The sequence below is a fragment of the Empidonax traillii genome, unplaced genomic scaffold (assembly GCF_003031625.1).
Source record: "Empidonax traillii isolate 1590-97213 ecotype Southwest subspecies unplaced genomic scaffold, ASM303162v1 scaffold419:size1009643, whole genome shotgun sequence".
NCBI lineage: Eukaryota > Metazoa > Chordata > Aves > Passeriformes > Tyrannidae > Empidonax > Empidonax traillii.
In genome coordinates this window covers 554,324-567,056 of record NW_020955612.1, presented here as the reverse complement: position 1 = coordinate 567,056, position 12,733 = coordinate 554,324, and the positions used below count along the sequence as shown (strand labels likewise).

Below are 12,733 nucleotides of genomic sequence, written 5' to 3'. Positions count from 1 at the left end.
CCCAAGTTACCAGGTTATTTACACAGACACAGTAAACAGGTTTCTTTTCAGCATCTCCACAACACAGTACACGGGGAGACGGAGCCTCCCGAAAGGCGGCTTTGCAAATGTGTATCAAAAGGCTCTGCAAAGTCAAGGGAAAAAAAAAAAAACCTAGTAAATGCAGGTTAATTACAGTATTCCTCTTTCATCTGTATATAATCTTGCATTTAACGCTTAAATTACAAATAAGTTTGATAGTTTGCTTTTCTCCATTTTAGTTGGTTTGTAAACACTTCAGATGCACTAAATACCTTATAAAGATCCAGCTGTTTCTCTGCTGAAAAGTACTGTATTTTCCTAATATTCTGAAGGTAGCAAAGGGATATGAAAGTGGGAACTGCGCACAGTTCCTTGCAGAATAGTCACTTAAAAGATCTCTATCGCTGTGCTACTGAAGGTCTTCTGCAGGTACACACTTATTCAAGTATTGCAAAAAGCTAAGGCCACTTTTTCAAGAAAGGAAAGGGAACAAGATGGGATTTTTCAATCCCTCATTCCACCTTATGAGCAACGAGCCTTTTCTGAAAGGCAGAAGTACCGATATCCCACAGCTCGGCTGACGGAGCGTCCTGCTGTGAGAGAGGTACTCGTGCTCCGTGTCCTCACAAGCCTGGGCTTTTCCCACCTGGCTCTGGGATCCTTCCCAAAAACGGAGCAGCATCTCCCCAGTGATGGCAGCCACTGCCCTTGAACAGCTCGTGGGTCTCAGCAAAATGTCTCAAGCCTCGAATCTTCTAACGTGGTTGCGCTGAGATAACCAGACCCAGACATATCATCTTGTTCTTACAAAGGGAAAGTTGGGGAGAGAGTAGAGAGTTCAGCCTGTTTGTGGGACCCCCAGGCTTCCCCACATCTCCTCGTTACCAGCCCAACCACTGCAATGATCAGCCCACGAGTACTCAACCCACTCGAGGTTTTGAACATACACTCAACTCAAAGCAACTCAACACTCTTGAGGTACTGAGAAGGTAATTCACGTACGTTCAAGTCTTTTTAGGGTTGCTCCTAGCAAGGATTACTACCAAAAATAAACGGTGATGTCTGCAAAGGAATAAAGCCATCAGTTAAACACAGCTTCCTTCTGTCCAAACAGCTGTAAAAACAGATACTGCGTCTGTTCTAAAGCCAGCAGTTTATACCAGTATAAACAGGGATATCATCTCCAACAGATGGTCATACCTTGTCAGGCCCAACTGAACAACCTCCTCCCTGCTGCTGGACAGAGCAGAAACACCCCACAAATCCCTCAGAACGGCAAAAAAGCCTTGGGCAAGCAGGGCAACCTTCTCAACCCTGACCATGGTATCTACAGAACAGAACCTAACCTGATGCTCCAGGTACAAACCTACACTACAGGTTTCTGCCCTCTTTCCTTAATTGCTACCTATAAAAATAGCAATCCTTGCTACTGAAAAGATACACCCAGGAAAGGGAATCTGAGGTGGTGACCCAATCAGTGACACCATGCTGGTTAAATCTAGCAGCTTTAGTTTGCTTCTGTTTTAAGAGCTTCCTGGTTCAGCATCATGACATTTTACATGGACAAATGAATCACTTAAGAAAAAAAGCTGAGCAATGCTCCACCAAGACTTGCAGCCAGCCAGAAGGGCCACCAGTGCGGGACAGACATGCATATGACCGTTGGATTTGTCCCTATCCACCACTACCTCCTCCTTCTCCTTCCACTCACTAAGCTCCCACGGATATGGCTCCCCATTAACTCACAAGTGAGGTGCTGGCAACACTACACCTGAGAATCTGCGTGGACCTCTGGCAAATCCATCATTTCCCAGTGCTGTCCCTGAAGAATTACCAGCTGTGTGTCATTGTGCAAAATGCAAATATTCCAATGATAGCTTTCAAAAAAAAAAAACCCCCAAACACTGAACAACCCAACCAAAAAAAAAAAAAAAAAAGGTGGAAAAGAGAAACCAAACTGGAGCAGTAGCAGAGGTGTGCACAGTGGGAAGCCCAAGGACCAAGCCGGTGAACAAAACGGTTGAGATCTCCCCGCCACGTCTGTTGTGGGCCACAGCATCTCTGGGGCACCTCTGAGGCTTCAATGTCTTTCTGCACTCCAGGATGTCTGGAGAATCCGACTTTCCTCTGGGTCTTGTCCCAGGTTAGCAAACAGGGACATCCACTATTAAGGCATCAGAGTTCGACCCCAGATTTTCCGTGTTCCTCCGAGGAAAACACAAGGATGGGAGGAACAGGTTAGGAACAAGCACTCAGCAGAAGGACACTGTAGTTGAATCCAGCACCAAACCAACCATGTAACAGCTGCCCATGGTGCAGAAGTTCTGGGAAAGGAAGGAAACAGATGGAGCTGGGAATTTTCACATCATTTTTCAGCTCAGTGCCCTCAACCCTCCATCGTCTCCGAGCCAGGTGCGGCGAAGCTCCGCTCCTAGTCCTTGGTCACTGAGGTTTGGTTCTTCTTGCCTTCACCCCCCTCGGATCTGCCTCGAGAAACTGGAGGTTTTGTGCGAAGAATACGGGACTTTGGAAGTTTCCAAACCAGATGCTCTCTCAAGTTCGTCTGTCCCAAAACACAAGACAGTACAGCCAACTGCACAGGACACTCTCCTATAACCCACTTAATAAATTATCTGAAAATAAATAAAAAAACCCACAGGCACAAAACATGCAGACAATCAAGCACCAGACACCGCTTTCTTTGGTGAATACTCTCTGTTCTCTAAATTGTTCAAGTAACAGCTTCTCCGACTTATTAGGTGACAGTGAGGGAGGAAGCTGAGGGATTGAAGGCCAAATTTTTTGTGAGGAAACATTTTCCACTCCTGCATGTCACGTGCCTGAGAAAATCCTGAGTATCCATTATCTGGGAGCAGCTGGTGCTCCAGGAAGAGAAGTGCTACACGGTAGGAGGAAAGTTGTCCACGGGCTCAAGTTTCACACTCGACATTAGGCAGCCGTCATCTTGCTCCGCCTCGGGACTGAAGCAAGTTACGTCGGCAAAGCAGCAAGAACTCTGTACTCGTATGCAGGAAGCAACATCATCTAATTTCCCTGGACTGGGCTGACACCATGCTTGGTACCACATCACAGAAGAAAGATGAAAACCAGCTTCACAGAGAAGCGAATTAAATGGGCTCTGGAGCAGAAGGAACTGATGCACATTGTTAGGGCTGCAGGAGAAGAGGTGTTAAGGTTATAACACTGCTCAGTACGGTAAGTCTCCGTTCAGGAGACCAAAAAAACCTGACCAAACTGTTGCTTCTCCAAATTACTCACATTTCTAAAGACAAGTTGAGTACTGATGGCTGACAGCCATTCCAGCAAAACAGCCAATATCCCAACTCAACCCAACCCTTTCAGGGAACAAGCCAAACGTGTCAAAGCCCCAGGCTGAGGCCCCAGACAGCTGCTGACAGTTCTGTGCTGTAAATGCATTGGCACACAAACAGTCTTGAGCACTCCACAAAGCAGCCTCGAGTGAGGGATCAGCTCATTCCAAACAATAAATCTGGTGTGAGGTCTCCAGTGGCAGCGGATGCAAGTTCAGGTTCCTTTCATTGCATCTCAACTGCCTGGAGACCCCGTGCGTGGAAGTCCAGCTGCAGCACAAGCAGGGGGTAGAGCAGACCAGGGGCCAGGGAGGCTCTGACTCCGTGGTCCTGCAGCTCTGAGCTCTCTTCAGCACTGTCAGACAAGCAGCAGCCTCCGCTGTTTCTCGTTTATCTGGTTCAGCACATCAACAGTGTCTCTGATTAAGGCCTCGAAGATCCCGTCTGCCAACTGCATCTTTACACACAGCTCATCCTCGTCGTAGTTCACCCACTGCGCTTCCTCCTCGTGGAGCTCCTGCACCTTGGAGGGTAGAAAGGCAAGAGAAACATTACAACTCTGTTGCTCTAGGATAATATCCCCTGCAAAGTTCCAGAAAGAGTCCAAAACAGCGTGTATCTGCCAACAACATATCTGTCTTTGTAAGAGATTACAGGAAACGCTGGGAATAGCAAAACGAACGCAGCTCCGTGTGAACCAGGCTATTTCACTGCATGAAACTTTTCTACCTTTCACTGTGGCATCCATTTTAAAGGATTTCATATTCCCACACAAGTTATTCACTTGAAAGAACTCAGATAATGGGATATTCTTGGCCAGCAGCAGAAGCTCTGTTAAAAAAAGTCCCTAAATATTTTATTTTATTTTATTTCATTTGCAAGAAGCTGATTCGATGAGGCTTAAACCACTAAGAAATGATGCAAAGGCCTTGAAGGAGAAAAAGACAAGACTTTACTGCAGTTCAGCTTAAGGAACTTTAAGGAAACAACTAACTTCTCCAATTCTTCTGTACAGGAAGAAAACGTGCTGGCATATGTTTTAAGACAGCATTACAACTCGTTTGCACAGAACACGCCATGCTCTGTTGGATTGGCACAGAATATTCCATGCTTCATTGGATTTGACAGCATTATCACAAATGGAATTTTGAACCATTACATTCAAAGAATACTTATTTTCTTCTATTCCTAAATAGTTGACAGGGAAAACCCTCTTTTACTGGTCACTGACAAATAGGTGGTTTAGTACCAGACTGAAATATTTAATTGCATTCAGCAAATCAAATCTTATCAAAAGTCTCCAAAACTGGACATCTCCAATTATACTTACTAAAAAAATTTGTCTTAGTGACTGTTTCAGTATTGCAGAGACACCCTAACAAAGCTCAAACTTTTTAGAAAAGAAGGAATGGATGCAGAGGTCACTTGCATTTAAAATGACAAAAAAAAAAAAAAACTGTTGAAAGCTCTTTCTCTGCTCAGCTTCAGCAGAAAGCTCCTCTGGCCATAAATCTTACACTCTGAACTCAAAATACATTTACATGGTATGAGTGGGGCAGACACCTAAACATTGCCAAACCAAGGTTAAAAATCTTAAAGAAAGTTAAAAATCTGAAAAATCCACTAATCCAGGATCAATATGTAATAGTGTTGTTTTTGAAAGAGAGGACATGAACTACAGCCCAAACACCCTCTCGTGTTCTGCCTGAAGCCAAACCTCCCAGAAACTGGTCTGGTTTGAAGCTGACAGCTGCTGTAGCATAATGATGATTCAATACCCCAAGCATGGTGGGAAGCCCAGGAACAGGCTGCTATGGGAACCCCGGGGAACAGGCACTGCTGCAGGGCTTGCAGCCATTCAGGAGGCCTCAGTTATAAATGGGATGTCAGTGTGACAGCTCCTTTCCTCTCTTAAGAGCTTGGGGGAGAGGGGCAGGGATTTCCTGCATGCAGCTTTAGAAGAGTCACGCTACCTGCTTACAAATCTGTGCCAGCACAGCCAGCGCCTTTGTCCCACACAGCTGTCAAAGACAAGGCATTAATGGCTTCATTAGGCTTCTTACTAATAAGGAAGAAGCAACATTATTGGCAATCAAACTTTCAATGAGTGTTGCAGGTGAAAAAATAATGTAAACGGTAGGCTAACGAGCGGCAGATAATTGGGTGAGGGTTTGTGAATGTCTGAAAGACTCCTGAACTCTCCCACAGAAATGTGCTGCCTGCAACCTGTATGTGCTCGTTGTAAATTTTGATAAAATAAACAAGAGCAGCATGTCCCAGATCCTCCCATCAATAAAGAGGCGTAAGACAGAAAGAGAAATTTGCAGACTGATCGTTTGTGGTGTGTCTGCACCACACACTATTCAGATAAGGAAAAGCAAGAGGAGAGGGGTCACGAAAAGAAGAGGTGGTGCCAGAAAGAATGGTTCCCTAAAAGCAGAAATGGTTTGGGAAAGAAACCAGGGGGCCCAAAGTGAAAAGGTGAAGATCCTTGCTGCAGGAAAGATCCTGGAAACGGGGGAAGATCCCGAAGATGAAGGAGGTGGGTGGAGACAAATGCTGGGCGACGCCCAGGGACTTTGACCGATGACGTCCAAGGCTGGTAAACTGGGAGCAGCTGCACAGTTCTGACTGATGGGATGTTCTGCCTGACCCTCCCAGGCCAGCAGCCACCTCACTGCTAAAAAGTGAAGCCAAGACCCAGAGGAGGTACTTGATCCAGGCAGAGAAAGGCTGGATGTTTCATAGCAGGAGAATGATGAAGACAGAAAAACAGTATCATGATTAATTTTCTCTTGCCTCTGTCATCCCCCTCTCTCTCAGAGGCACAGTGCACAATTTCCTTTGGCATTAGGAGGATTTCCTCGAGCATACTTCTGGAAAACTGAGAGAATGTGCAATTCAGAGCTGCAGGCAAGTCTTGTTTATAGTGTATTCAGAACACGTGTGGACACTGCCACGCCGCTTTGCAGCACTGCCCGCAGCCATCTGAGCCAGGGCAGTTGCGACTCCTTTGTCTGGGAAAAGTTTGATCCATTTGAGACAGTTTGCTTAATGTTTGACAACTATCATGTCTTCCATGGAAATGGGCTCTGCCTTGTGTTCAAGCACATGCCCAGCACTGAAGTTCCTGCACACTGTCATGACAGAAGTAAAACTGCACCAGGGAGTAAGATCTGAACACCAGAGAGACACTGCGTTTGGGCAAAGTCAGGAGAACTACAGTTTGAATCAAACTGAATTCCATCCTACAAGAAAGGATGAACAGTGATGCAATGCAGAAGGCTCTGTGGCTTTGTTTTTTTTTTTTTTTTTCCCCTGTGGTCTTTCTTTTGTATGCACACTTTTTGTTTTAAACCAGAATGAAAGAAGGAGGTATACGTGGAAAATAAAAATCAGGAGATAACACGGTCATACGATCCTGCTGGCCATCTGAGAAATGTCACAGCACCCAAAAAACCCCCACTTAAAGTATCACAATCAGAAGGGACTTGGGAGAGTGAGTTGGCACGTTTTGTTTTCTGGAGGTTTGTGTTCAAAACCATGAATATCTCCAAAATAAATGACATTTAAGGAATCATTACACCATTTGGAAGACTGAAAAGAATAAAAACCCAGATATAAACTAGAGCCTTGTAAGAATGCCAGCAGCAGGAAGGCAGGCAGGTGCATTCTCACAGTTCTCAGTGTGCCTGAAAATTTTAAAAACACACAACTGAGCACACAGGGAGGCTTTGAGACTCTTCTTACTGTGCACTCCCCCTGGATTTAGAGCTGGGGTGCTGCAGAAGTGGGATTTCCGAGTAAGCCAGCTTGGAAGGAACAGCCCTGCTCTGCTGCAGAGTTTCTGCACGGAAAGAAACGTTCTGGGTCTTAAGTCAACAGGTCAGAAGATCAAGCACTTCTCAGCACTCTGTTGGCAGCTCCTCAGGTGTGAAAACTAAACACACGGATTTGGCAGCATTGCGTGAGCTGTGCCTTCCCAAGTTCCAGATAAAAGGGAAGGGGGGCTGGCAGGGAAAGCAATGCCAGAGTTTGTTTTAGCTCCACAAAAATAGATCAGCACAGGGAGTTTTTGGCTGAAGACCCAAGCGGGGGGAAGAAAAGGAGTGGAAACAACCTGTTGTTGGTACCTGAGCTTAAATAAGGAAATCTGAGGGGCTTTGCTGTAGTTTATAAACGCATTTTGGAAGGTGCAGGCAGCCCTGATGTACAGAAATGCAGCACCTCAGCCTGTGTGTATATTTAACATTCTCCACACAGCACAGAGAGCACACACGTGATAAAGGAGCAACATGAAGGGACACAAGAGGAGGAAAGCAAACACCTGGACATCCCCTTCACTTGATTTTAAACAAAGTAGTTTTTCATAAATGTGAACGTCCCGTATTTGTTTACTGAAAGCCAAGATTTGCAGTAAATGTGAGGAACTGGAGCAACTACCCAGCAGATCAGAGAGGTCCCTGAAGGCATTCCAACGCAAATGCTTTCTGAAGACAGAGCTGACTGATCAAAGGTGCTGCGAAAAGGACAAGAGGAAAATGTTGGGTTTTTCTGTCACTGGCACTAAAGCACGGCTGCATGCAGACAAAGTGCAGACAAAAGTGAAAATGCAACCAAAGATGCAGAGATTGGAGGAAGCAGCAAAGCTAAAGGCAGAGCAAGGATACAAAGGACATCCTGTTCCCCCTTAGTTCCCAGCAGGTGTGACAGCTGACTGTGGTCACCCACAGGTCCCAGCACGCCCCTTCCCCACAAGGCTGAACCTTGCACTGGGAGTTGGGTTTGGTAAGATAAACCCAAAAGGACACACCCAGGGATAATCAGGCAGACAGTAAGTTGGATAAAATAGCCTGGCCATTTGTTTCTGTGCCTAAAGAAGAAATAAAAGTCATGCCTAGCTCCTGGGTCAGGCAATAGTGGACAGTCAGTGTGTTTAATCCTCTCAAAGTCACTAAAATATCCAGGTTGCCTCCACAGAAAATTGTCAAGGGATGTTTTCATTTTAAGGTTAATTTTACTTAGAGGGGAAGTGAAACTGGGAAGAAACTGTGCTCAAAGTTTAAATGCAAATAACAGAAGCATAAGAATGTTAATTTCTGCTTTAAAAAGATCACGTTTTGTTTTAACAGTCATTGTCTTTACAAGCAGCAAAGTAATGTGGAGAATCAATCAGCTCATGTCTGTACTCATATGACATCCCCTGCACACTGCAGGAGGTGTGTGCTGGCCTAAATACCCAGAAAAACTTGAATAAAACATTTTCAATTGTGATTACTAAAGAAGCTTCGACAGCACCTAAACCTACAAAAAAAAGTCTCAGTTTCCCTTTCAGGATTTTGGAAAACTCCAAAACTGACCTCTTGGTTTAGGGCTACACTGTGAGTTACTAGAGGATAGGTAACAGGTCTTGCACTGACCTGTATATCCACTTCTGGCTTTGGATTTGTGTTAACACAGAACTCACGACCTTAAGTACAAGTTGGGGGCTGATTAGGAGACAGAGAAAGCTGTCCATGCTTTATAGAGACTTTTAATAGAAAAAGGCAAGGGAAATTAAACACTATTTCTTTCCTTAGGTTTTCAGTTAGAAGTTTCTTTGGTAGTGTCTCACATTACAGTATAAATTTGTCAGCAATGCCACTGAGACTGCCTCATTTCCTAAAGCATGGCATTCTGCAACCTTCACAGAGTTATTCCCAGTCTTCAGCTAAAATTTCATTACCATATTCTTGGGAGAACAAAATAAAATTAAGCACATCATTCATTAGAAGTCAAACTTGTCAGAGCTCCATTAATCTTTGATGTCTGGGTCTGCATCTAAATCAGAGACTGGATCCTGAACTTCAAACTTATTTCACCTGAAGCACTTTGGATGCCTTCAACCAGAAAAAACTTTTCCAGTCAGGAATCTTTCTCAGTGTGTTGCAAAGGAATTAGGTATGTAGTATACAAGCACAGTAGCTCTATTATTAGGTCTCCTGGGCATCTAAACATAGATCTTTCCGTGCACACTTTCACAACCTCCATATCCTAGAATCAAGTGTATCAGGACGTACTGGGACCTACACATAAGAATTCTATTTACATACAATTAAACCCCCTGGGAAAAACCTTGTGTTGGAAACCTCCCAGTGATGGCCAATTAAAAGACCACACGACCCATGACTCCAAGTTACTTGTGGAATCAATTTCAGGTACAATTAAGTGAAGCACAGAGTTAATGACGACTCATATTCCCAAGCAGAACCTTCACTATCATTATAGCCAATAAAGACGTTAATCATCCTACAATACAACCCAACAAGTAACTTTCAAAAACTAGTACACAGCCAGACATGCTCCATCCTAGGCAGTTTTAACACTGAACTGTCTCTGCCCCAGTGGCAGCTGCATCCACTAGTTCAATTAAGTTCTTTGTACCACTGTCTCCAATTAAACAATATTACTTCAAAATAAAAGTATTTTAAATTGAAGTAAAAGAAAAAAAAACATATTCTCTTTGTAAAGAAAAAGTTTAGTCTCCTTTCAGTCAAATATCTCAGTGTTTCCCTCGGTAAATTCATGCTTTTAACTTTTATGAGTGAGCAAATTTATACTCCAGTCAAATCAGTAGGCAGAGTTCACTCAAGTCACCTCCCTGGCACAGGACCCACCTTCTGTAATACCTCATGCACGCTTTGTATCCTTTAAACAGCATGACTGAATACTGAAAATACACTCATGCCACAGTCCAGCCTGGTGGAAGCACCTGACATGATAGCCTGTTTTCATCCACTTACCAGTATATGATCCACTCGGTCGCGTTTCTTCCGCCCAAATTTCATCATCTTCTGCCAGTCTGTTTTGTGATTAGGCTCCTTCCTCAGGCTGAACAACTTGAGCACTTCAGCTGCAATGAAGCTCTACAGAACAGTAAAGGTGAGATTTATCACACCTGAGCTAAGAAATGAAAGGTATGCACAAAGAACCTCCCCTCAAAGGTCACTTTATAAAACGGAGAACACCTTTCTGTTCAGCTCAGAGACACAGTGCATGCATCAAAGTTTCACTGGAAGTCTCTGCAGCATTACACAGGCAGGACAATTATTAAACTCAGAAGCTGAGGGCAGAAACAGTACAGGTGGAAGTCTTCATTTGTGTCCTGATGAGCCACATGGAAGGTTCTCACTTGAGTGCTTTCAGGGAGACAAGTTTTTTTTCCAAATGTCCAGCCCTAAAAATTTAACCTAGATTCTGTCAGGCTTTAGCTTTTTGGGGTTTTGTCCTTTCTTAAGCATTACCATTACCAGGAGAACTTCTCTGGTTTGCTAAATGCAGTAGTGCCCTCAGTACTCAGGTTTTGGGTCCCTCTGGGCAACTCCTGCTGTCCTCAGCGAGGCTGGCACAGGTGTGTGTGTGTGTCAGTGAAAACTCCATCTCATCCCATTTGGCCCAACCCTACCACTGGATCCATTCCAATTTAGCCAGAGTTCCATGGAAATCTGCTAAAGCAGCAGCCTGTCAGCACACCAATTTTATAAGATCAAGGTCATCCTGGCAGTCCTACACAGAGGACTAAGGTTTAAAAGCAACCAATAACAGCCAAAAGGACAGGAATGCAAATCTGTTGAGTAAAAAAAGGACCATTTTGACAAATACCCTTTCAGGTTTGCAATCCCCTTTCTTTTCTAAATGCATCTCCTGCTGGATTCTTCTGTTATGATCTAACACTTCAGGTAAGTGCTAGCACAACGTTTTTCACATCACTGTCCGTGCACAGCAAAGATTTCCTCCTACCTTGATTTCATCCAGGTCATTTGGATCTTTGACTCGGCGAAAGTACGCAGATGCGATCCTGCACGGTTTCATCCAAATAGGCTGATTTAGATTGGGATCCTCAGCAAAGATTTCCCCAAAGATCTCCCTTGTTAGATCAAATACCACCTTAACAAAGAAAGAAGTGAAAGTTATGGCTTGCCTTGTCCACGGTAAACATTCAAAGGGCAAGACCAAGACGCCCGAAGGCTGTACCTTTTTATAAACCTGCTTGTTTATCGTGTCCGTGTCCTGCTCCTGGAGGGCACCGCTAAGGTCTGTACGAAGGCTGCAGCTTTGAAGATCGTGGCCCAGCTCCTTGAGCTTCCAGAGTTCCTCAGCTGCTGCATGGACCATCCCTTCCACCTCCACTGCAGTGTGAGGGACTGCCAGGGGCTCCTCACACGGCTTTGTCGGCACCTTCTGCAGTTCCACCTGGGGCAGCGCTGGCGGCTCCTCGGCTTCCTTCTGCTGGAGCTTACGGGAACTCAGGCCATAGTCCTCATCAAACCAGTCCTGATCATCTCCCAGCACACTCAGGAACTCACGGCTGAGCTCCAGCTCTGCCAGTCTCTTGGCAAGCTCCTCCTGACCACTGGCACCGAACACTGGGCTCTCCTGTGAATTAAGAGCCACGGAATAAATATGAAAGGGTGTCTCACCATTGTCTAACTCAGCTTATGTTTTTAAATGCTTTACTGATGTAGGTGGCATTACATGCACAAATATTCAGGCAAATTAAGAAATAGCTCGCAGTAAAAGCGGGAATGTTTTAATTCAAATACCTGGGGTTCCTCCCACTCCTGATGAATGCTTTCAGAGGGTTCCTACAGAGCTTTTTTAAAAGGCTGAGCATCATGCTCACTGTCTGTCCTAATGTTTACCTCTTTAAGAAAGACTGAGTGGTTTAAAGACTGATAATGGGGCATACAACTTTTCATTTCACTTACCAGCAGTCTCAGATCTAAATCAACAGCATAAAATCTTTTAGGAGGTGCTGGCTGTTTCAGTGGCCAAGCAGTGCCCACACTGGTGAAATAGGCTGAAGCTTTCAATGGTGATCAAGTGTTGAGATCCTTGGCAAAGCAGACAAGTTTGCTGGGAGCTCCAGCAGAAAGGACAAGTCCTGTATCTGTATCGTTAATGGTTATTCTGGGGAAGCCTGAACTTCCACTACTCATCATATATTAGTTCAGTGGATAGGGCAGGCTGACACCTAAATGACCTCAACAGCAGTTAATTATGTTTGAGGATGACTATTTCATATCAAGAACAGACAGAAGTAAGTTTAGGGTCTATTTTGCCATTTTTAGAATAAAAACTGAGGGTAAAGATTTAAGACAAATTGAATGTGGAAGCAGAATGCAACTTACAGGAAGTATTTTTCACTTTCACGTGCCAAACTGTGTCTTTCAGCCTGTGTGGCTACCAAAACAAGCCATGCACTGGGATACACGGGAATTTGTAAGACACCTACACACAGGGAATCTCCACATCACCCAGCAGAACTTGGCAGAAAAACTGGTACCACACAACATTCCTCAGATTCAATCACCACCAGTCAAAGGAACAACCAGCTCTTA

General features: G+C 44.5%; 1 protein-coding gene across 14 annotated transcripts in view; it reads right to left on the bottom strand.

Moving 5' to 3' along the window:
- CEP350 (centrosomal protein 350) overlaps positions 1-12,733 on the bottom strand; it is a 73,107-nt gene that overhangs the window by 6,279 nt on the left and 54,095 nt on the right. For 13 of the 14 annotated variants that reach the window (XM_027894189.1, XM_027894198.1, XM_027894194.1 and 10 more), the window contains 4 exons: positions 11,367-11,768; positions 11,133-11,279; positions 10,136-10,258; positions 565-3,876 (listed from right to left, as the gene is read on the bottom strand). In XM_027894189.1, coding sequence (XP_027749990.1) covers positions 3,712-3,876; positions 10,136-10,258; positions 11,133-11,279; positions 11,367-11,768 — 837 coding nt within the window. In that variant the 3' untranslated portion in view covers positions 565-3,711. Of the gene's footprint in view, positions 1-564; positions 3,877-10,135; positions 10,259-11,132; positions 11,280-11,366; positions 11,769-12,733 lie in introns of those variants that run through there. The other variant, XR_003572416.1, reaches the window with a different exon arrangement.